At 41.5% G+C, this 26282-nt stretch overlaps 1 protein-coding gene across 1 annotated transcript in view; it reads right to left on the reverse strand.

Moving 5' to 3' along the window:
* The window catches only part of lama4 (laminin, alpha 4), a 49365-nt gene extending 25770 nt beyond the window's left edge, over positions 1 to 23595 (reverse strand). The window contains exons 1-5 of the mRNA XM_073853070.1: positions 23380 to 23595; positions 15354 to 15455; positions 14651 to 14778; positions 3005 to 3085; positions 2692 to 2906 (exon numbers count right to left, since the gene is read on the reverse strand). Coding sequence (XP_073709171.1) covers positions 2692 to 2906; positions 3005 to 3085; positions 14651 to 14778; positions 15354 to 15455; positions 23380 to 23475 — 622 coding nt within the window. The 5' untranslated portion in view covers positions 23476 to 23595. The remainder of the gene's footprint in view (positions 1 to 2691; positions 2907 to 3004; positions 3086 to 14650; positions 14779 to 15353; positions 15456 to 23379) is intronic.
* Positions 23596 to 26282: the final 2687 nt, after the last annotated feature.

The following is a 26282-nucleotide window of genomic DNA, read 5'->3' on the forward strand; positions in this document are numbered from 1 at the left end:
ACCAGATACATGACAGAGCCCCTCCCCAAGGAGCGGCTTCCAGACGCTCTAACCACCTAATGAAACCCGGAGGGTGGTGGAGCGGAGGCGGAACAGGGGGAGGGATGGAGGGCCAGGTCCATGTAGGGGTAATGGAGCTATGAACTGCGGCGGAGCCGACGGAGGGAGAAGCCATGGCGGAGGAAGGGTTGGCTCCTGCATGGGGCCGACCGACGGAGGTGGAGTCGGTGGAGCCCGAGGCGGAACCGGAGAGTCGATGGTCCTGGGCGACACAGAGGATCCGGAGGACCAAGGCGGAACCCAAGGCTCTGGCGACCTCGGCGGAGATGGAGGTCCGGAGGTACGCAGCGGAGCCGGAGTGACAGAGGATCGAGGCTGTGCCCACGGGAGGGAGGAGGTCCACAGAGCCGGCAGGACGGAGTGACGAGGCGCAGCCGGAGGAGTAGAGTCCAGAGGCGAAGGTGGGGCGACGACTGACCGGGGCGGAGCCGGAGAGACGATGGAGCCCGGAGGAGCTGGTGGGCCGACGGCCGACAATGGAGACGAGGGAGCACAGAGCCGGGGTGGAGCCGCAGGGTCGGAGGGCCGAGGTGGAGTCCAGGACTCTGAGACTGGAGGTGATGGTGAGGGATCCTTCAGTCTGGACACCGATGGAGACTGGCAGTCCCACGGCAAGTCCTCTGCACCGAAGGTGGGATGTGGGTGAGCAGAGGGACTGTCAGGAGACAGAGGTGGTGGGACTGGAGCAGCAGGGAGGGTGGGTGGGAACAGTCCATGCATGAGCTCCGTGACCAGAACCGGGCAGACAGGAATCTCAGGACGACTGGATGGAACCAGCGGAGACTCTGGAAGGCCGGGCGGGACCAGCGGAGACTCTGGAGGGCCGGGCGGAACCAGCGGAGACTCTGGAAGGCCGGGCGGGACCAGCGGAGGCTCTGGAAGACCTGGCGGGACCAGCGGAGGTTCTGGAAGGCCGGGCGGGACCAGCGGAGGCTCTGGAAGGCCGGGCTGAACCAGCGGAGGCTCTGGAAGACCGGGCGGGACCAGCGAAGGCTCTGGAAGGCCGGGCGGGACCAGCGGAGGCTCTGGAAGGCCGGGCGGGACCAGCGAAGGCTCTGGAAGGCCGGGCGGGACCAGCGGAGGCTCTGGAAGGCCGGGCGGAACCAGCGGAGACTCTGGAAGGCCGGGCGGAACCAGCGGAGGCTCTGGGAGGGCAGCCATCTTGTGCAATGGCTCTGGAAGGGTGACCATCTTGAGAGCAGACTCTGGAAGGGCAGCCATTTTGCGAACAGACTCTAGAAGGGAGGCCATCTTGTGAAGTGACTCAGGAAGGGCGGCCATCTTGTGTAGTGGCTCTGAGCTGGTGTTTACTGTGGGAACATTGTTGTGTTCTTCTTTGATTCCCACAGTAAAAGGAGAGCCACTCATTTGCAGAGCAATGTCCACAAAATATTGCAAAGTCCACTTAGGTTCAATCATGGGCATGAGTGAAGCCAATGGCTCTAAGAGTCCTCCACGGAAGAAAATCATTAGGCATCCTTCATCCATAGTTGACTGATTAGCCAATTCGATAAAGTCCCTTGCATAATCCTCAATAGTCCGCTCACCCTGCTTGAGACGCATGATCTGTACAGTGGGGTTGGTGCTGGAACCGGATGACACCATACTAGCTGCTGGATCCTTGTAGCGGCGAAGTCTTCTGTCACACGGAGGGTCAGAGACGTGCGGATCCATTTGCAGCATTTATTAGGTAACACAAAACAAACACAAAGGGGCAGGCAGAAAACGTTGTCAAAAAACAGGCAGAAAGGTCGGGGCTGGCAGCAAGAATCAAACACGGGAGGGAGTCCAGGAATCAAAACACAGGGAAAACAAACTCGGGAAGAAACGCTTGGAAATACAGACCATACGGAACAATAAGACTTCGCCAGGTGACTGTGTGTGTGAGTTAGAGGATGGATACCCGAGCCGAGCCCGACGGTACCCGACGGAACCCGACGGGCCGGGCCGGGTTCGGACAGATATTTAGAAAGGATGCTCGGGTTCGGGTCGGGCTCGGTTACATCAGCGAGATAGTGCGCCTGTGTTATAACGGCGCTTTTTGCCCAGTGTGCACTGATGCGCTCATCTGTTGACATTTCCGAACGCCTTCCTACAGTTGCTTAATAAAAGCGGGCTTTCCACACAAAAAACTGCACGTGTCATTAGTATGAGAAAAAAAAAAGATTTTAACTGTGTCGGGCTGGGATCGGGCTCGGACATAAATATCTTAATGCCTGTCGGGTTCGGGTCGGGCTCGGTTACTGCTCTGTCGGACGCGGGCCGGGCTCGGACAGAAAAATGCGGCCCGATCCGCACTCTAGTGTGAGTGGCTTAAATGCAGTCAGTGTGATGAGGTGCAGCTGTGAGCGGTAATCAGTCAAGTGAGAGCAGGTGAATGCAGTGATTAGTGCAGTGGCTTGTGGGGAATGAAGTCCATGATGTGTGGTGCAAGAGTACATGAAGACAGGATAGACCAGATACATGACATTAACACTAATCCACAATTGGTCAGAGCCATATGTTAGTATAAAAGGGTGTTCACAGTTTATAGCTGAAGAAATTGAGGTATGCAGTCGCCCATGTTGTCTAGATATTACCAGATAACTTTTCACATGGTCAGCAATGTATTGTACTGTTGCTGGCACCTACCCTGACAGTCTTTGGCACTGATGGCATCCCCAAAGAAACCTGGTGCACATCTTTCACAGTTGTCACCAGCAGTGTTACCCCAGCAGTTCAGGCACTGGCCCGTCACATTATTGCACTCATTGAAGATAAGATTTGGGTCTGAGTTGCCATTACAATCACACTTTTTGCAGGAATTGCCCAGCTCCATTGGATTGCCATAGTAACCTGGAGCACATCTTGGTGGTGAGAGAAGGAAAATATAATTAAGGAGTGAAATAGATAAATCCAGCCTTAAAACTATGTATAACATGTTATTTGTGAGTGGAGAACCAACCTCTCGCAGTAGTGTCCAGCATATCCATCCTGGCACACACATCTCAGAAAATTACCTCTCTTATCACAGTGAGCTGCAAAGCTGAGAACACACATGAGAAACATCAGAGTCATCCTTCTGGACACTATTTTAGGATTGCCACATCATTTTACCAATTATTTTACATTAATTTTTTTTTAAAGATATTATTAATTTCCATGAGTTTTCCAGCCCTGGAAATATGTCAACAAAATCACTGTAGGTTGTTTTTAAAGACCAATGATTGGTAACTGGTAATTTTCTTTACATGAAATTTAAAAAACAAATATATATTATAAACTGGACCAAAAACATGTACAAACAAGATCTTAGGATACTGTTGATGGCACTTCATTTAACTAACAATGATAGTTTCATCAAATTGTAATAGTATACCAGTATGCTGGAAAGAAGGTCAAATATGCAAAACATGCTAGAAAACCAAATAATGTGCAGGACTTGGAGGGTATTGTATGTATTTTTTATGTATTGTATCGGAAGGTATTGTACTGCATGGAAGGCCACTGAATCTACGAACTGTATCTTCAACCCTTCTTCTGGAGAGTTACTAACCTGTAGAACACTAATCAAACACACCTGAACTAGCCATTTAAAATATTCAGGGTTATCCATATTTACAGGCAGGTGTGTTGAAGCAGGGTTGGAACTGAAGTCTGCAGGATGGTAGCTCTCTATTAGCAGGGTTGGAGATCCCTGGTCTAGGATATACCCATTACTGTATGTGACATCTTCCCTTTGCCTGTGCATTGATCAGCATCTAGGGAGATCCACCTTAGATCCTCCCCTGAGTTTCTTCCCAGTGAAGAATCATGATTCAAAAATGCCATAGAACGGCATTTCATAACATTAAACTTCTCAGTTTTTACAGGAAACATTGACAACATTACTGTTCCACTCACTGCCCACACATAAGGTTATTCCAAAGGCCTTTAAGGACCTCAAGCTATGATTGACATCAGTTCCTATACTGACCCATTCTGATCCTGAACACCCTTTTACTGTTGGGGTTGATGAGCTTATGCAATGTGGCCTTCATCCAGAGATCAAAGTCAAGTCAAGTCAAGTCACCTTTATTTATATAGCGCCTTTTACAATACAGATTGTGTCAAAGCAACTGCACAGTATTTAAACAGCACAATAGTGTGTAAGTAACGCATTATTGTAACAATCAATTTTCAGTTAAAGGCAGTTCATCAATGAATTCAGTGATATCATCGTCAGTTCAGTTCAAATAGTATACGATATCGCTGGAAAATGTCCCCAACTAAGCAAGCCAGAGGCGACAGCGGCAAGGAACCAAAACTCCACAGGTGACAGAAATGGAGAAAAAAACCTTGGGAGAAACCAGGCTCAGTCGGGGGACCAGTTCTCCTCTGGCCAGACCAAACAACAGTTTGTACCAATGTCTGATTGTAGAGAACTCATCAGGATCCTGTGGTGTAGTGCCAATGGCCGTCAAGGTTGACGAGGTCTTTATTGATGATCCGCCTTGGAGCTCATCTGGTTGACATCCACGGCTATTGAAGTCATCTCTAGGTGGTGATCCACGATCTAAGCTGGGTACGGACTGGATCCGGGGGACTGGAGTGACCATCTGATCCAGATACAGGCTGGATCTGGTGGCTACGGTGACCTCGGAATAAGAATGAAACAGACTAATATTAGCGTAGATGCCATTCTTTTTACGATGCAACGAGTGCATCAGGTGTTATGGGAGGTGTTTTCGGTTCCGGTTGACCTAATTAATGCAGCCTAACAATCCTTTAACGGATTTGAATTATAGAAATGTGTTAATGATTTTATGTGTAAGCCAGGTTAAAGAGATGTGTCTTTAATCTAGATTTAAACTGACAGAGTGTGTCTGCCTCCCGAACAGTGTTAGGTAGATTGTTCCAGAGTTTAGGCGCTAGATAAGAAAATGATCTGCCGCCGGCAGTTGATTTTGATATTCTAGGTATTATCAAATTGCCAGAATTTTGAGAACGCAGCGGACGTGAAGGACTATAATACGATAGGAGCTCGTTCAAGTACTGAGGAGCTAAACCATTGAGGGCTTTATAAGTAATTAGCAAGATTTTAAAATCTATACGATGTTTAATAGGGAGCCAATGCAGTGCTGACAGAACCGGGCTAATATGGTCATACTTTCTGGTTCTAGTAAGAACTCTAGCTGCTGCATTTTGGACCAGCTGGAGTTTGTTTATTAAGCGTGCAGAACAACCACCCAATAAAGCATTACAATAATCTATCCTTGAGGTCATGAACGCATGAATTAATGTTTCAGCATTTGACATTGATAGCATAGGTCGTAATTTCGATATATTTTTAAGATGGAAAAATGCGGTTTTGCAGATGCTAGAAATGTGGCTCTCAAAGGAGAGATTGCTATCGAATAGGACGCCTAGGTTCCTAACTGATGATGACGAATTTACAGAGCAGCCATCTAGTATTAGACTGTGTTTTAGGTCATTACTTGTGGAGGTTTTAGGTCCAATAATTAATACCTCTGTTTTTTCAGAATTTAACAGTAAGAAGTTATTCGCCATCCAGTTTTTAATATCAGCTATGCATTCTGTTAGTTTTTCGAATGGATATGTTTTGCCGGGCTGCGAAGAAATATAGAGCTGAGTATCATCAGCGTAACAATGAAAGCTAACACCATGTTTCCTGATGATATCTCCCAAGGGTAACATGTAAAGCGTAAAAAGTAATGGCCCTAGCACTGAGCCTTGAGGTACTCCATACTGCACTTGCGATCTAAATGATACCTCTTCATTTATTGCCACAAACTGATGACGGTCAGACAAGTACGATTTGAACCATGCCAGTGCACTACCACTAATGCCTACATAATTTTCAAGTCTATTTAAAAGAATGTTGTGGTCAATAGTATCAAATGCGGCACTAAGATCCAGTAGCACTAATAGAGAGATGCAACCACGATCGCTTGACAATAGCAGGTCATTTGTTACTCTAATTAGAGCAGTCTCAGTACTATGATATGGTCTAAAACCTGACTGGAAATCCTCGCAGATACCATTTTTCTCTAAGAAGGAGCATAATTGTGAGGATACTACCTTTTCTAGTATCTTTGACAGAAAAGGGAGATTCGAAATTGGTCTGTAGTTAATTAATTCATAGGGGTCAAGTTGTGGTTTTTTAATGAGTGGCTTAATAACAGCTATTTTGAAGGTTTTGGGGACATATCCTAATGATAGTGACGAATTAATAATATTCAGAAGAGGATCTATGACTTCTGGAAGTACCTCCTTTAGTAGCTTAGATGGAATAGGGTCTAACATACATGTTGTGGGTTTAGATGATTTAACAAGTTTATACAATTCCTCCTCTCCTATAATAGAGAATGAATGGAATTGTTCCTCAGGAGATCTACAACGCACTATCTGATGCGATACTGTAGCGGGCGGCTGTATGGTTACAATTTTATCTCTAATAGTGTCTATCTTGGAGGTAAAGTACGTCATAAAGTCATTACTGCTGTGCTTTTGGGAAATGTCTAAACCTGTTGCTGCAATATTTTTAGTTAATTTAACCACAGTATTGAACAAATACCTAGGGTTATGTTTGTTTTCTTCTAAGAGAGATGAAAAGTAATCCGATCTGGCAGTTTTTAATGCTTTCCTATAAGATAAATTACATTCACACCAAGCAGTACGAAAAACCTCTAGTTTTGTTTTCCTCCAGCTGCGTTCCATTTTTCGTGCTTTTCTCTTTAGGGCGCGGGTATGATCGTTATACCACGGTGTTACACTGTTTTTCTTAATCTTTTTTAGGCGCACTGGAGCAACTGTATCTAAAGTGCTAGAAAAGAGAGAGTCCATAGTTTCTATTACATCATCAAGTTTTTCTGAGCTATTGGATATGCTGAGGAATTCAGATAAGTCAGGAAGATTACTTACAAAGCAGTCTTTTGTAGTAGAAGTGATGGTTCTACCGTATTTGTAGCAAGGAATTGAATTAACAGTTTTAGCTATCTGGATTATACAAGAGACTAGATAATGATCTGAGATATCATCGCTTTGCTGCAGAATTTCAACGCCATTAACATCAATTCCATGTGACAGTATTAAATCTAGAGTATGATTTCGGCAATGAGTAGGACCTGACACGTGTTGTCTAACCCCAATCGAGTTCAAAATATCTATAAATGCTGTTCCTAATGCATCTTTTTCATTATCAACATGGATGTTAAAATCACCCACTATTAAGACTTTATCTGCGGCCAGCACTAATTCGGATAGAAAATCAGCAAATTCTTTAATAAAGTCTGTATGGTGCCCTGGTGGCCTGTATACAGTAGCTAACACAAACGTCACAGGGGATTTATCATTAGTACTTGTTTCTCTGGATAATGCTATATGAAGCACCATAACTTCAAACGAGTTATAATTGAAGCCCGTTCTCTGAGAGACATTGAGAATACTGCTATAAATAGTAGAAACACCTCCTCCTTTACCTTTTAGACGCGGTTCATGTTTATAACAGTAATCTTGGGGGGTGGACTCATTTAAAATAATGTAATCGTCTGGTTTTAGCCAGGTTTCTGTCAAACAGAGCACATCTAGGTTATGATCAGTGATCATATCATTTACAAAAAGTGCTTTCGTAGAAAGGGACCTGATATTCAATAAGCCAAGCTTTATCAATTGTTTCTCTGTATTATATATATTTTTTATTTGTTGAACATCAATTAAATTGTTAGTCTTGATTTGATTCAGGCGTTTTTTGTGTTTTCTAGCTCGGGGAACAGACACAGTCTCTATAGAGTGATATCTAGGTGAAAGGGTCTCTATGTGCTGAGAATTAACTGATTTCTGTGACGTGAGGCGGCTAGCAGATGGTCGGTTTAGCCAGTCTGTCTGCTTCCTGACCTGGGCCCCAGTGAGTCAAGTGCAAACTCTAAGACTATGTGCCATATTTCTAGATAGAAGAGATGCTCCACATCCGGAGGGATGAAGACCATCTCTTTTCAACAGGTCAGGTCTGCCCCAAAAGCTTGTCCAATTGTCTATGAAACCTATGTTATTTTGCGGGCACCACTTTGACATCCAGCCATGGAGTGACCACAGTCTACTGTGAATCTCGTCACCACGATAAGCCGGGAGGGGACCAGAGCATATTACAGTGTCTGACATCGTACTTGCAAGTTCACACACCTCTTTAACATTATTTTTAGTGATCTCCGACTGGCGAAGTCGAACATCATTAGCGCCGACGTGAATAACAATCTTACTGAATTTACGTTTAGCATTAGCCAGCACTTTTAAATTTGCCAAGATGTCAGGCGCTCTGGCTCCCGGTAAACATTGGACTATGTTGGCTGGTGTCTCTATTTTCACGTTCCGTACAATAGAATCGCCAATTACTAGAGCACTTTCATCAGGTTTCTCAGTGGGTGCTTCACTGAGTGGGGAGAACCTGTTTGATGTTCTGATCGGAACGGAAGAGCGGTGTTTTGACCCGCGACTATGCCGCCTCACAGTCACCCAATTGCCCTGCTGCATGGGCGTTGTTACCGGAACCGAACAATGTACAGGGCTTTCTGAGCTAGTCACATCCAAAACCGTATCTAAGGCCCTTACATTCTTACTATCCTCCATTAAAGTTTGGATGCGTGACTCTAGTTCTGAAATCTTCTCTGTCAGCCTGACTATATTCCTGCATTTATCACATGTATAAGGCTCACTGCTGACAGAGATAGATAAGCTATACATGTGGCAAGCAGTGCAGACTACAATTGTAGGAGAAGAAGCCATTACTCACCGTGATTGTAGAATGATTTCAACTTACCAATGTTGTTAGAGTTCCTGAAGAACAGATCAGGGGGAGAAAAAACGGAACGGAACCGGCTAAAAGAGTACTAACGATATTAAACACGAGAAAAAATAAATAAAAACGTGAATGGAACGCAGATGGCAAGTTAACCGGCCAGCGCAATGCTAAAAATAGTAAACAAGAGTTAAAAGCGTGAATGGAGTGCGAGCGGCAAATTAACCGGCTATGGAATGCTAACGTGCTGCACTCATGATTATAGAGTAAGGCGAACAATCAAATTAGTCAGATTAGTTTGATGGATAAGACCAGAAATTAAATTAAGCTATATCTATCAATTTAAAACGGCAGAATTAACAATAAGATAGAGAATCCAGTAGAAAATCCAGTCATCCAGTAGAAAATCATGATACAAAGTCTGTATCAGTGTAAACTGTACATGCAAGGTCCAAACTAACAGCTTTGAGATTCATGGCCTTGCGCCCTTCGCTGTTAACGAGTCGCATTACTTTGGGCTGTAGCTACCAACATTGTTATCACTGGAAGACGCCTGTGAGTTGAAAACGGCCCTTGACAGTACTCCAAGCTTACTCTAATGGCAAGCAATCCAAGACAAGCATACACTATTATACACTATACACATCTTCCACCTGATCTGTCATTGTTGTTGTTTTATTACATTAATTTCATGAAATACCATCATTCTATGTCAGCATGCCTTATAATGTTTAATGTTTAATCTTTTCCTTCCTTTTTTTTATGTTGCTGTTAGAAATTAAATCTAAGATACAATGAAATGTCGGTAACACTTTAGAATAATGGGCCGTTGTTAACAAGTAACTATGCAGGAAGTAATAGGTAGTTCTACATTAACACTTAATTTAATACTATTAACTAATATAGAAGCAAGATTAACTAAGCAGTAGGTAAGTGATAATTTTGGACAAAGGTAGTCCCTTATTAGGTATTTGATAATTACTAAAGAAAAAATTGTCATTGAGAACTATTTGTGAACTGTGACCAATTCATAAAGAATAACTAATTAACTATCACAACAGTAAGATTTATAAAATCAACAATTAGGTTATTTGTGCAAACTAATTTATGAACACCACCACCATCACCGGCTGAAATTGTGACTCTTACCAAAATATGACTGGATGTGTTCTCTGTTCATTTCAAGCAAACATATAATATAATTTCTTTAATTAGGATGTAATGCCAGCAATGATTTGATGCTTATGATTGTATTATTTCACTATTATGAGCTGCATTTAGTTCAATGTTTTTTTTAGTATTAGTATTAATAGTATTCTGGGGCAGGCTTCTCTTTAGTGTGATAGTAAATAATTATGTTCTTTTACTTCCGTAATGAAGACATTAACTGCATTTATTTTGTAAAGTACAAAAACATTTTTCACAGTACAATGTCTGAATATCACTAGTACTTCAGTGCAAGTTTACTGTAAATTACTTGTAAAATCCATCTTAACCCCTCAATAATAACTCAAGTGTTACCTTGTCAGTCCCCATGAACTACTAGTGTGTTCTGGCCCATTATTTTAAAGTGAAAAACATCTTAACCCTTCACTATAACTCAAGTGTTACCTTGCTTGTGGCTAGGTATATTTACTGTGCCAAATTTATTTTAAGAGTTTAATTTTACTTTAATTTTAAAATGTCCCCCAAACATAATCCTACCAATTTTATAGCAAATATGCAAATTTACCATTTCATTAATAAGCGATTTAGATAGCCCCCTTAACCTACCCCCAAACCTAAACCATTTTACAGTAAATATGCATTTTTTCATTATATTAATAAGTGATTTAAAATGTAATATATAAAACGTAACGTTAACTGACCAAAATATGCAGGAAAATTCTCATTTTGATAACAATATAGCATAAAAAAAAATTATAGTCACTAATCACACTCCTACCTCTAAACCTAACGTTAACCATAACTCTCTCTGTACAGTAATAAAGAAAAACATGAAAGATGGAAACGTGCAATCGCAATCATTTATTCATTGCAAAAATGTCAACAGCCGTACCAAAAAGTAATCCAAATGACTATGCGTTTGCAGCCGCAGTCGTCTCTGGCGGAATACAGACAGTAGGTTTCTTTGAGGTACAGAGTAGGATTTAGGTTGCTGATGGCTGAAAATATTATCCTGATCCTCTCCGTGATGGCGGCATGGCGCCTGCGCATCGTTCAAACAAATCTCACCAGAAACACGGCATGTCGTAATCTGTAGCGAATGCTGGCAAGAGCCAATGAACGTTCGATTTTCCTGCCGTAAAGCCTGTAGTTTCCTGGTGCGTTTGTATTTGAATTGTTAAATGCACTCAAAGAATTTATGATGCACTGCAGCCGCAGCGTGGGGGTTTATTGCTGTTGCTGCTGGAGTCGCTGCTCGGGATGGAGATGTAACGATCGTCATATAAAGGCTTGAATTTGGGTCTGTTCCTCGCAATCGTATGAATTCTGAAGATCTGGATTACAGCGTACAAATAAAATTGTTTGATTTTATGATTATGATGCGTGTTCGGTGCACAAATAGTCACAGCATGTCGGAGAAAACGCCTTTTGTGTCCCACCACGGCAAACGAAGCTAATATTACATGAATGCAGGGTCCGAAATTAACACTCGCCACTCGCCAAATGCGAGCAAATTCTCTGTCTGGCGAGTTAAATTTAAAGCGCCATCCGCCACATGGCGAGTAAATCTTTTCACCAGTAATGTTGATCAGTATCAGTCTCACGGATCTCTGTGATGCTCCCCCGATCGGGCCAATGCTGCGTTGTCACTAAAGTTTAATTTGCCGTGCGCAAATACAGTCTAATGGTGCGTTCACACCGAAAGCCAAACGAATATGTGCATCGCGTCACTCGCTGTAGTTTTTCCCGTCACTAGCGCGAATAACAAGAAGGCGCGATCAACCATGGCAGAGATAAATACGATCGCTGCTTTGTACCTGTTGTGTAAGTCCTAAATACACCAGAAAGCCAAATGCCGACGTGTCTGGGTTCACAGCACAGTAATGTATCACAGATATATCTCAAGAATTCTTCTATAAACGAAGTGTAGAGAGAGTGTAAATAAGAGATTGATCTTGCGGTACAGAGAGCGTCGTTGATTATAATAGAGCTTTGTGATATCGGAAACTAAGATGAGTGACAGCTTTTAATATTTTTTATGGGAGTTTGTAAATGAGATATTGATTTAATACAGCAGTTAAATAAACAAGAAGTTATTATTAAGTGACTTACATTGTCTGACAATAACACTATGGCTGATTTTCCGTCGTCAAAATTATTCTGGTCCAAGTCACACTGCTGTGTTTGATTGTAGATGTGCAACGGCTCTGCGCGTCTCCATTCAAACACAGCGGTGTTTCGTTTATAAGTGAACATGTGTTTTTAAACGAATCTGGTGAAATGATTCAATTTCCCATTCATAAAGAGAGTCACTTGCTTTATTCTTGAATGAACCATGCATTCAAACGAATCAAATGAATATGATTCAGTGATCAATTTCAGTTTCGTGTCGCCACCTGCTGGCATATATTTTTAGTTATTGAAATCTTAAATACTTCTTTAATTCTTTAAATTATCAATTGTATTTAAAGAAAAGTTATGCTGAATAAAAAGTATATGTATAGTTATATTTGGCTTTTGACACATTTAAAATATGTGGCTAAGAAATAAATATTAACTTTTTTTTTTCTTTTTGGTGGGGCCAGTAAAAATTTTGGCAGGGCAAGTAAAAATCTGAACCACTGGCCCAATCAGGCCAGTAGAAAAATTCCTTAGCGTTGAACCCTGCTGTGGCACAAAGACTGCGTCAGAAGCAGGAGGCCAGATTTCATGGACAAAGAAAACAAGTAGTCTGACTAGATCAGATAGTTCGTTAAAAATATTTCCAAGTTATAATAAAAAATCTAAAATGACCAAAAAGTTGTTTTTCTTATTGATGTTTTAATTGTCACTCCTCTCTGTCCGGAGCACACATAATATACAGAATAATGTGCTTTGGATATATCTGTGTTAAATCGTTCAGAATTTTGGCAGGTAAAAAATAAGTTTGGCCGGTTGATTTTTTAATCCACCGGCCAGCTTGGCCGGTGTGTCAAAAACTTAATTTCGGTCCCTGCATGAATGGTTAAACGATTGCAGAAATGTCATTTATTTTAATGGTTTAAAGTGTAGTCTTGTTTAACATTTTGTAGACCTTAAAATGCTAAAAATACTAAGTATTTGTACGTTTAGATGCTGTAAATACGTCAGTATTGTATGTTTTAGTGTCTGGAAAAACGTAAGTAAATGTACGTTTTGGAGAACCACATTTTATGTAAATACATACGAATTACCATGAGATCACGTTGCATATAGACATGTTGGTGAGGGGTTAAGATGTTTTTCACTTTAAAATAATGGGCCAGATCGCACTAGTAGTTCATGCGGACTTACAAGGTAACACTTGAGTTATTATTGAGGGGTTAAGATGTTTTTCACTTTAAAATAATGGGCCAGATCACACTAGTAGTTCATGCGGACTTACAAGGTAACACTTGAGTTATTATTGAGGGGTTAACATGTTTTTCACTTTAAAATAATGGGCCAGATCACACTAGTAGTTCATGTGGACTGACAAGGTAACACTTGAGTTATTATTGAGGGGTTAAGATGGATTTTGCAAGTAATTTACAATAAACAGTTTTTATCATATTTTATATGACATACTGTACAGCCATGCATTTCTTTGAAGCACCATACTGATATTCTAACAGACATTGTAATGTGGAAAATGTTGTGTTTGTGCTTAACAAAATAAATGCAGTTAATGTCTTCATTATGGAAGCAAAATAACATATTTACTATCACACTAAAGAGAAGCCTGCCCCAGAATACTTAAAAAAAAAAAAAACAGCAACATTGAACTAAATGCAGCTCACAATTGTGAAATAATCCAATCATGAGAATCCAATCATTGATGGCATTACATCCTAATTAAATAAATTATATGTTTGTTTGAAATGAACAGAGAACACATCCATTCATATTTTGGTCAGAGTCACAATTTCAACCAGTACTTCAACCGGTGATGGTGGTGGTTTTCATAAATTAGTTTGCACAAAGAACCTAATTGTTGATTTTATAAATGTTACTGTTATGATAATTAATTAGTTATTCTTTATGAATTGGTCACAGTTCACAAGTAGTTCTCAATGACAATTTTTTCTTTAGTAATTATCAAATACCTAATAAGGGACTACCTTTGTCCAAAATTAGCAATTACCTACTGCTTAGTTAATCTGCTTTTCTATTAGTTAATAGTATTAAGTTAAGTGTTAATTTAGAACTACCTATTACTTCCTGCATAGTTACTTGTTAACAACGGCCCATTATTCTAAAGTGTTACCGAAATGTCTTAATGTTTTTCCCATTTAGAGTTGCTTCTGTTTGTTTCGGTTGTGCCATTATCATGTCTTTCTCTTATTGCATCTATGTAATTAACTACTAGGAGTTTTCCACCTACTTGTGAAATAAAAGCCTCCCACTTGGTGGTCTCTGGACTGTGACCAAACATGTTGTTATGTACACAACTGGTGTTGTGTTCATGCTTAAAATGTAAACCAGATGCAGTCTGGTGTTACTGAAAATAACTTTGTTGATGCTTGTAATATTTAAAACTGAATAACAAAACAAATGTCATCAGTTTCTTTTCTTTTTTGTGTGTGTGTTTTGTTTTGTTCATGTTGTTGTTATGGCATGCTTTATCTAGTCAGTTCTGAAATCTGGACTCACTTATTAGATTCCAATGATAGCGGGCAGGCACATGGTCTACAAACGAAGGTGCCATCAGGAAGAAACACAGGTAAATATCTATCTTCACATTGCTCACAGAAATCTCCAATGGTGTGGTCCTGACATTCCTAAAAAAGAAAAAAGTGAGGTGCATTTGAGGCAAACATTCAAAACACAATGGGTGGTTACACTGGCAAGGTTACAGAAATGTTAAACTCTATCAACGCCATATGTCAGAGCTCTTTGACTCCAGTCCTGGAGAGCTAGTGTCCTGCAGACTTTAGTTCCAACCCAAATGAAACACATCTGCCTTTAATTTGCCAGTAAAACTGAACACTTTGTTCCAGGGTGTTTGGTTGTGGTTGGAAGAGCTCTGTCATATGTGCATGCTTTCAACAAGAATTTCTGAATTCTGAATTACTGCGGTACACAAAAATACGTTTTTATATTCTGATTGTTTAAGACTGGTTCTGGTAGGAACCACTGCAGAGTAGCCCAGTACCCGCGTGACTCATCATACACATAAACAGAGAAAAGTAGCTTCCGGCTAAATTATTCTTTCGCAAGATGCATGCGGTACTGTTTATTGGCCAGTTTTATTCATTTTGTTTACATTTTAGGAATATATGGTTGCCTATTCATATCATGGGATACTGTACGAAATAGGACAGATGATTTAAAGAGTTTTGAAACTAATATTTACAATGCATATCCCAGTGATGTCCTCGCAGCTATCAGCATGGCCTTTACAGTTACAGGGGAGACATGTTTCCTGTTCACTCCGGAAGAAACCTCGTGCACATACCTGTGATAAAGAAATAGACAAACATGAGCTTGAACTGTCAACATAACATAGTCATGATATCTGCCATATCTCTAATAAATGTGAGTTATTTTATTATATATAGTATTTATATATTTTGCTATATATAGTATTTAAAGAAAAACTGTCCATTGACTGTTTATCAAATCAGATGAACTAACCTAATTATATAGGCACTTCCCTCAAAAGAAAATAATTTTACAGGCAAACAATATGAAATATGAGAACAAAAAGTTCGTGTTAAGAGGTTTGATGCCTGAAAACTGAGCATTTGCATTCCTTTGTATATGATTATATAAATGATTTACACTGTTTTGGTTTGGTTATTCTGCTAGAGATGTATTACAAAAATATTCAGTGCTAGCCCTACAATTCTGTCTTATCTATTTATTAACCACTGTCATTTTATAACACAGAAGTTACTGTTTTTAAACCATTGTTTGTTCACAGCTGTTTTACATTAGCACATATTCTTTACTTGTAGATCAGCAAAAAGCCCCCAATACAAAACAAACAATCAAACAGAAAGAAAGAAAAAAGCACAACAAAAAAATTCTACAAACAACTTTTGCCAGCTATTTTTGAAGAAATGTGAAAGAATACTCTATATGACCTTGGTTGTTAATTGTTGATTTTTAATCAGGTTGATTTTTATTATTGTCTATTTAATAAATTAATTTACTTATTTACTTAAGTACTTACCTACCCAGAAACTGATTAATCTAGGCCGTGGTTTTACATTGGACTAAACAACTACAGCAAAGTGAAGATTTTGCCTCCTCATGTCAAACAATTATGCCACTGCCATGCTATCAACAAGATTCAATAAACTACAGAAGACACTACTAAAAACGACAGAGTAAGCTCTGCAGTATTGTAACAGTTCTCTAGGGTCAATTATGCAAGAGTTGTGTGGGTAATCTGACATGACCTAAATGGTTATCCTGCCAATAGACACCCATGAGACTCTTGGAGCAAAGGACCGTGAGAAGATGAAGCTTCCTGTTTGAGTCATCATTACTGCTTAAAAGGAGTAGCCTGGGAAACCAAACATCCACTTTGAGTGTGTGCACTTGTATATACAGTATGAGGTTTGAGAGTTATGATTCATGTTGTTTATGATTCACATTATTGTTATGTTGTTTATTGTACTTTATGATTGGCAAAAGTATTGCACGGCAAAAGTAGTTCTAGGCAGATCTTGACCGCTTTAAATTTCCAGATCACTTCACCAAACGACTTCCATTATTTCAAAGCTCCTTACAGCTTACAACGGCAAAGAACCAAAACCCACAACAACATTGACCAAGCAAATGAATATAATAAACAATGTGATAAAAAGACAAATTAATTCAGTGTTCAGTTGCCACAAAATTAAGTTTTTTTATGTATAGAAAGTAGGGGTGTGACGAGATCTCGTGGCACGAGATCTCGCGAGACTCCGATGTGTCCCGCGAGATCTGACTGGTCTCGCGAGAACGTGGCGATATCATGGCAAAACATTTTGCAGTGTTTACATTAGGGCTGCATGACTAATAGTTATATAAATATCACGATCTCTATTCAAACACCCATGCGATCTTATTCATGAATGACAACGATTCAGCATTGTCTATTACAACTGTTTCACGCTCCACTGACGCCGATGTGAAAGTTATTGAAGACATTCAAATCTGCATTCTTACTGCTATGGTTTCAGAAAGCAACACAGTCTTTTTAACCACATAATCATCATCATGTCTTTGTTACAGACATTTAAATAACATAAGTACTGGGATAAAAGCTTATAGTTTGGATATAAACACTTATTGTCTACAGTAGCGATCAAAAACGAAAGTATAACACGTATGTAGAGCAACGTTTATTCTCTTCACCAGGAGAGGGCGACAACTGCACGTTTAAAAAAAGTATTTTTCATTGAATTAAACATTCAAGAGATTCCAATAGTGAAAGTCTTTATTAATTGAGACACGGGCTCCTTCATTTTTTTTTTTTCAGACTTAAGCAATGAACATTATTTCAGAACCACTAGTAAATTATGTAATTTTGTTTAATTTTCAAATCCTTTTTTCTTCAGAATCGTGATCTCCAGTTTATAAAAGACAATTGTTTTTCAGTTTACCCAGAATCATGCAGCATTTTTATTACTGCATATAATTCATTAAAATATAAGTTTAATTTCATAAAGTACAAGTTCATATCAAAATGCACCTACATTTATTTTTTATTTTTTTTGCATTTTGTGTTTTTCGTTGAATAAAATACTATTGTCCCCTATATATTTCATCATTGAGGATTTATTTTAAAAAAGTTAAAAAATCTCGTCTCGTCTCGTTCTCGTGAACCCAAAATCTCGTCTCGTCTCGTCTCGTCAGAGATAAGTGTCTCGTCACACCACTAATAGAAAGCATACTGTATTTCTCCCACTCTCTCTCTCTTACAAATGCACACACACAGTACAGACACACTGCACATCTCTGGTGATTTTATTAGTAAAATAGTTCAGCAACTTAAAAGCTACATGTCATTTCTCACTAATAAAGGCTCTGTTCTTGAAGATGACAAAACTTGCGGTTTCGCTATTAGTAGAGGCGCTGCTGTCAAAAACTGTTGAAAGACACACAGACTCAGGTAACTCACACACGCTTAATCTCTCTTTCTAATCTTTCTCGCCTGGAAAATGCCAGCTGCGCCGTTTTCTCCTTCTTTCCAAAGTGCTCGGAGCTTGCGTATCCCAGTATCCCAGAGATTCCTGTGATGTCTGCCATTGCTAAGCAACCATGAAGCTCTCCATGAAGATGCGGAAGAAACACGCTGTGCAGACTAAAAACAACTACAAATCTTTTATTCTTGTTGTTCATAACTGTGTATAAACTTAGTCTGTAGGCTACAACACAACAAAGCAAAACATAAGTATAATCACATCAAATAAACATAACAATAAACACAATTAAACTGGACAAAACATAACCATTTAGCCAACTTAACCATCGTTGGCATCGCGTGAATCACAGAATAAACTTTGTTAAAGCCATTATGTGCCGCCTACATGTGCAGTGTAAACAAGGGGCTGCTATCAACAGCTCAAACCTCCATTGCTAGGTCTAAAATTGTTAGCGTTGCTGGTGCTGGAATGAGGACTGAACACGATATACGAGTAAATACTATATTTTAATGACTTCAGGACTGGAACACAGAGGTATTTCCACAGACGAAACAATCCACAAATGTTAAGGACCAACAGGGGACTGAAAACAGAGACAGACTTATAAAGACAGACTAATCATAAGACACAAGGGTGATGGGGATAACGATTAGACAAGGACTAAACCAAATGATCACAAACTGACGGGGGAAGACAGAGGGAGAAACCAAATAGAAACAGTGCAAGGACAAGGATACATGTAACATTACATCCCCCTCCCGGTAGGCGCGTCTCGCGCCGTAACAATACTACCGGGGAGGGAGGGTGGGCGCCCTGGAGGCTGGGGGGAACCTAGGGCATAGTCTGCCCAGGAGAGCGCGGAAGGGCATGCTGGAGGTGACGCCGGCTCTGGAGGGCGCGCAGGAGAGAGCTCCGGCTCTGGAGGGCGCGCAGGAGAGAGCTCCGGCTCTGGAGGCGCGGACACTGAAGGGCGCTCTGGAGGAGCGGACACTGGAGGGCGCTCTGGAGGGCTGGGTGGAACCAGCGGAGGCTCTGGAAGGCTGGGCGGAACCAGCGGAGGCTCTGGAAGGCTGGGCGGAACCAGCGGAGGCTCTGGACGGCTGGACGGAACCAGCGGAGGCTCTGGACGGCCATTGGAGGGCACTCTGGAGGAGCGGACACTGAAGGGCGCTCTGGAGGAGCGGACACTGGAGGGCGCTCTGGAGGGCTGGGTGGAACCAGCGGAGGCTCTGGAAGGCTGGGCGGAACCAGCGGAGGCTCTGGAAGGCTGGGCGGAACCAGCGGAGGCTCTGGACGGCTGGACGGAACCAGCGGAGGCTCTGGACGGCTGGACGGAACCAGCGGAGACTCTGGTGAGAGGATTGGAGCCGTAAACTCCATAGGGAGCGCCATGTCCATAATGTCTATGATATCCTCCTTGGCTGGAGACTCAGGCACGGCAGCCATCTTGGCCGGGAACTCAGGAATGGCGGCCATCTTAGCCGGGAACTCAGGAACGGCGGCCATCTTGGCCGGGAACTCAGGAACGGCGGCCATCTTGCGTGCAGATACGGGCGTTGCAGCCATCTTGCCTGCAGACTCTGGCGTTGCAGCCATCTTGCGTGCAGACTCGGGCGTTGCAGCCATCCCGCGTGCATATTCGGGTGTTGCAGCCATCTTGCATGCAGACTCAGGCATTGCAGCCATCTTGCATGCAGACTCAGGCATTGCAGCCATCTTGTGTGCAGACTCGGGCATTGCAGCCATCTTGCATGCAGACTCTGGCTTAGCAGTCAGTGGGCTTGCAAGCTGGGAGGCCGCCGACGGTACTGGGCTGAGGGAAACTATGGAGCTTTGGAGGACATCGGGGTGTTCGGGGCGTGGCAGGTGGTCTGAGCCGTTGACGCGGTATGTGGAGATTACCGGCTTTGGATGAGCTGGCGCGATGTGACGTGCTTCTGAGGGGACTGGACAAAGATCCAGACTTTCAATCTTTATTTGTTCAATCTCGAATTTAGAGCCGTTTAAATAAAGAATGATATTGACTAATTCAACAAACGAGACATCGTGAACAGAGAGATCAAAACGGATCATATCTTTGTCCAGCCCCAATAGAAACACGATGCCTATAGAGGCGTCGGGCCAGCTCACCAGATGGTACAGCTCGGTAAAATCTGCCACATACCGCTCCAACTCACGACCACCCTGCCGCAAACTCCACAGCTTCTCCACAAATACATGATGATTGTCTTTAAATACCACATCTGAACAATATTTGAGGTGGGGTAACCATAGTATAAGCGTGCCTGCAACCCCTTCACCCGTGACAACAGACATATCTGCTTATCTCTCAGCATGAGAAAACGTCTATTTTCCATCGTTAGTTTAAAGCAGACTGATTTGCAGCACAGCACGAGTTTGTGAGTGTCACTACAATGTAAAGTGATAAAAAAAAACAGTACCATGCCTCAAACAGAAAACTAATATATACAGTAATATTCCCTCTGCACTTTGGACACTGTGGGCTTCGACAGACACAATCAGCATATGAGAAGACTTTCTTTGACAGTGGGAATTAGTGATGTGTTGTTCCTAAATGATTCATTCAATTTGAACAAATCTTTTATATGACTTGGGAACATCAAGTTGTCTCAGTAAGAGATTTATTTATTGCATGTTGCACATACACAACATCCTATTGGTTCTTTACAGGAAACAGAAATGATTAGTTCACCTCTTGAGTATTCAGGTAGGGACACAACAAACAGACTCCAAAGAATTCAAAGGAAAGCCAAATGTGGCGTTACCCAGCATTGCCTTTTATCACCTGTGTCGGGGCAAACAAAGTTGCACTAGAACACACCGGACATACTACAAGTGACGGTTAGCTAGCATGTATGCTCTGCACTTGTGTGAGAGAACATAACTCTCTCATACCAGCAGGTGACAGTAGTCTGTATTCGGCATTCAAACAGAGAAACCAGTCACGCTCATTACTGACGGATTTGTGTAGTTTTTTCCAATCATGTCTGCTAAGTTGCAAATAGCACTAGCATTATCAGTCCTTGGTCTTATTCTTGTGGATAAAGAAATGAATAGAATGCCAACAGGTGTCTGTGCATTCCCTCTTTGCAGTCTGTCACTGGTTTGTTTTCGTGTAGTGTAGTGTAGTGGGATCTGTTTAATTCAATCAGCTCCCACTGCAAGGCAGAACAAAGCTGACCTTCATTCATCACCCCCACTCATTTTTTTTTTTTTTTACTTCTGAACTGTCTGTAATGTACTATGACTAAAAGTGAAGTAATTAATTAGAAAAATCTCTTTTCCAATTTAACAGAATTACAGATATGGAGACAGAAAAAATGACAATAATCTGTTTTAAATGATAAATCTGTCCTTTCTACACAGACCTCAATGACCAGACAAGCCCTTGGCAAAGATCCACATGGCCAGCTAAGGCATGAACTAGAGTATACTAAAATGTATACTTGTAAACATGAGTCTGCTTAATAGGTAAATGTTAATAAACAAAAGTCCCATTTCAAGGGTTCCCACTCTGTGCAATGGCAACAGCCATTTCCTCCTTGCCTGTAACCTCTCTCTCTTTCTCTCTCACACTGTTTACAATATTTTAGTGAAACTATACACCAACTAAAGACACACAACAGTACCAGATCATAACAACACATGTTATGGTTTTCAAATTCTATTTGAGCAAAGTATAGGAGTTAATAGCAGTTTTGGTCCTAAAATTTATTTGGCCAAGCAGTGTTCCAAGAGTTCTGATATAGTATATAATAGCACACTGAGACATTTTAATGTTTGTATTACTCTGCTTTTCAGTGTTCAAAGCATTTCAGACTATGTATGCAGTGCGGAATGGAAGCAAAATTATGTTATATCCATGATCGCTCAGAGCATGTTTCTCAGAGGAACTGGAAAACCAGGAGTGGAGGTAGAGCTAGTAGTGATTATGGAATGCTGTGAGCAGGGGAAAGGGAATATTTTTTGCTCTGCTCCACTCATATGTGCTATTCTAGTCCAGCTTTCTGTGTGTCAGATGATGAAAACACAAACTTCAATATTTGCTTTTTGTCTTAACTGTTGTAAAGTCTGAGTCCAAGATTGTTCCCAACTCCCCCGCAGTATTGTTATGATTTTAGACTTCTTCTTATTATTATTTCAACATCTCTCCTTATCCTGTCCTATGCAAAGCATGCTGGGAACTCTATATCAAATATATAATATGAACTAATAAACTAAGAAACCTTATTCTGACAAATTCTCACAAGAGGCAGCATTATTTTGTCAACCAGACATTGTATAGGAACATGTCTATAAATGTCGAAAAAAGGTCTAGTTAGGGAGCTTACTAGGCTTTGGAACATAACTTGAATATCTTCTGATCCTCATGGAATGTATCAGTACAGAAGTGTTCTCACTCTGCCCATTGGAGCAGTATGTCCCCCCAACAGATGGCCTCCAATCGCCTCTCTTGCATTTCCGGTAGGGAGTGACTATTAGACCATCTAGACTCTCAACAGCTGCTGGTTGGGTTGGTGGGGGTGGGGAGGGCAGGGAGTTTTGGGGTGGACAGTTTTACAGATTATGAGATGCAAAATCCCCTCTTTCTGTAAAGACCTTTTTAAACAACTTTTTTTTTCATAGCATATGTAACACTGAAACTTCAATGGAATACAACAAGACCACACCCAAACAGCCATGTAAAACATTTCATCCTGATCAACAACTCTCAACAAATCTCAACATTTCCAGTAACAACAGCCCAGAGAAAAGTGCTACTGTTCTAATTTGCTCTTTAAGATCTGATTTGTTTCATTTTCAGATTTATTTATATACGGTAGAACTTTTCACAATACACTTTGTTTCAAAGCTACTGTCTGATATTTTTCCTATACTTGCTCAGGAGAAATAAAAACACAAATGGGGCACTTACTGACATTTCATAAGTACTAGCATAGCTAAGTACTAGAGTTAGTCCTAGAGATAATTGAGCATATTGAAATCTGATTTTGACTGCGTCTTTCGTTTCTGATTAGTCTGAGCACACGCAGTGTTACATAGAATGTAACATTTATAAAGAAACTGCTCTGGACAGAAGTAAATCTGCAGCATCTGCAAACAAGTAGACTATAACAAGTAATACAGAAACTAAAATCAACATTTTAGTTGTTTTTAAAAACCTTTGGCACGTGTTAATTCAAATATTCCTCTTTTCTCAGCCATAAAGAGAGGACTTACCCTGTGGACTGTGTTTAAATGTTGCGAGGAAGCTGTGTGCGTAAGTGCTGACAAGATGCAGAGAACACAGATAGATCCAAACAGCAGAGAGGCCATGATTCCCCCCGCAACAACTCTAAATGCCCAGGCAGTATGTGTTGTTGTGTAGTCTTTCCCACAACTACTTCTCCCCTGGCTATTTTTTGTCCTTACTCAAGCCTGTGTAGTCTGCACTGCTGTTCTCTTCTTCTCTCGCTTACGCCCTGCCCTGCCAAGCTGGACTTCCTCCCTCAATCACCCCAGGCCCCCCTCTTCCTCATGCACACATTTCCCTCACAAGATCTTGAATGGAAATCACATGCAGCTAAGAAAAAAGTAATTTGTAGGATCCAAACCGAGGAAGTAAAAATCAGAAGTCTTTTTGTTTTCTTGTGTAACTTCTGCTGTTGTTACCCTAAATGTGAGTATAATGTCGGCAGATTGGCAGAGAGTGAGTAATTGACAGCTCTTTGCTCATTATACTACCCTTTGACCTTGGCTGTGGCCCTCCCCCTCCCTGTGGCTGTCTCGTAACCTTTCTAACTTACTGGAAACATCATTGCCTACAACACACATATTTAGATGAAAGCATGACAACATAGCCATATGCTTAGGTACACATCTGTTCTTGTACTGTATGTGTTGGTTGTTTGTTTTGTAGTCCAGTGATTCTCAATTTCTATTGACTCAGTTTTCTGCACATTTTGTATGTCTCTCTTATCTGACACTCTCCTAATGAGCTGATGGTCTGAATCAAGTAAGAAAAGAGAGAGACATACAAATATGCACAGCATTGGGTAACCAGGACTAGAATTGAGAACCGTTGGTGTAGTCACTTATGGAAAGTGTAAATTTGTATTATTTTTTTAATGTGTACATAGTTTAATCATTTTAGTTAATAAATTCAATAAAACTGAATTATTATGAATTAATTAAAACAATTTAAATGATGTCATTATTTACTATATACTATACAGAAGTTTCACTGAAAAATATTATGGCACTTTTTTGGAGTTAGTACCTACAAAACAATATCCACATAAAAACAGCATACGGTTTAGAAATGAATAAAAAAAATGAATAAAAAAAAACTTTTAAAGTCATCCACAATTAAAATTCTCTTGCCCTCATGCCATTCCAAACCTTTCTGATTTTCTTTATTATTTGCACAAAAGATGATATTTTGAAGAATGTCGGTAACCAAATACTATGCCATTTTTTAAAATATTTTTGTTTGTATTCCAGTCTTGACATAACAGTGAGTAAATAGTAATACACTTTACTTTTTTGTGTGAACTATTCCTTTACGTTCTATCAACGGCATCTGTGGCATGTGGCAGACAATAGTTTTAACGCTGACCCTTAGCAAGTATGTGTTTGAAAGTATTGTAAATACAACAGAAATCTATGGAGCAAGGTACTGCATCCCAGTATATGTTAAAATACACTGCCAGACAGAATTTCTTTTTCTTTTTTCTTTTTAATATACAGCTACTGTATGTCACGGTTCATAAATCCTATGTCTCTTTCTAGTCTCGTGATTCTGTTGTGTGTGTGTGTGTGTGTGTGTCTGTGTGGGCGTGCCGGCTGATTGAGGCTCATCAGCGATCACGCTCATCACGCCCGTTACCAGCTACAGCTCATCATCTAAGCACATTTAAACTCACGCCACTTTCATTCCTTTGTCAGATCGTTGTTTGTGAGTCCCCGGTCAGGTTGATGTCGTCTGTGTTCCAGTCTGTGCCCTCATCGTTCCTGTTCATGTTTTCTGTGGATTGTTCTGGATTCGTCATCTCATCACCACCGCTGCACTCATCTGACCATCTCAGTCCCTGCACCACTAGCGATCTTTCTCTCTGGACTGTGTAATTCATCATTCTGATTTTCTTATTAAAACCCTTGAGTACTTGCAATTGCTTCCGTGTGTTTGATCATGACAGAACGATCTGACCACCTGAATGGAGGCAGCGAGTAGCTCAACCCGATCGCTGAAGGAATTTGTCAAAAGGAGCATACTTCGAATGGATTCCCAGGAGAAGAATCTCAACGATACAGCTCGCGCTGTTCAGACTCTAGTGGTGCAGGTGTCCGGGCTCACCCAACAGCTTCCCCATCTGCGATCTCCCACTGTGCCCCCCGCACCGCTGGTTCCCCCACCACCACCAGAGAACCCCGCCCAGTCAGAACCACGCCTACCAGTTCCCGAGCCGTATGCAAGTGAACCCAATTTTTGTCGAGCTTTCTTAACACGATGCTCTATGCACTTTTCTCTTCAACCTAGAACGTTCAATAACGAACGAGCCAAGGTCGCCTTTGTACTGACATTGCTGACTGGGAAGGCGGCACTCTGGGGGACCGCGGTGTGGGAAAACCAAGATCCATGCTGCGCCTCGTTCCAGGAGCTCTCCGCTGAGATGAAACGTGTCTTCGACCGGGCCGTCGCTGGAAGGGAGGCGGCAAGAATGCTGGCCGATCTGCGACAGGGAGAACGGTCCGTATCTGACTTCTCCATTGAATTTCGAACCCTAGCAGCGGAGAGTCGATGGAACGAGGAGGCCCAGTGGGACATGTTCCTGCATGGGCTGGCTGACCGCGTCCAAAAGGAGATATACGCGATGGATCTTCCCACTTCGCTCAATGGCCTGATCGCCCTCGCTTTAAGAGTGGACGCACGGTTATCACGAATGGATCGTCGGACTCAGCCCAGTCGCCTTACAGGTGGATTCGAAGGCCAACGGTTTGGAGGCGGGGACGCGGTCAGCCCCACCCACGATCACGAGCCCATGCAGGTAGGGAGAGCCCGGCTTTCTCGGGAGGAGAGGGAGAGGCGGAGGTCCCAGGGCCTCTGCATGTACTGTGGAGGAGCGGGCCACTTCGCATATAAC

The sequence above is a fragment of the Garra rufa genome, chromosome 13 (genome assembly GCF_049309525.1).
Source record: "Garra rufa chromosome 13, GarRuf1.0, whole genome shotgun sequence".
Taxonomy (NCBI): domain Eukaryota; kingdom Metazoa; phylum Chordata; class Actinopteri; order Cypriniformes; family Cyprinidae; genus Garra; species Garra rufa.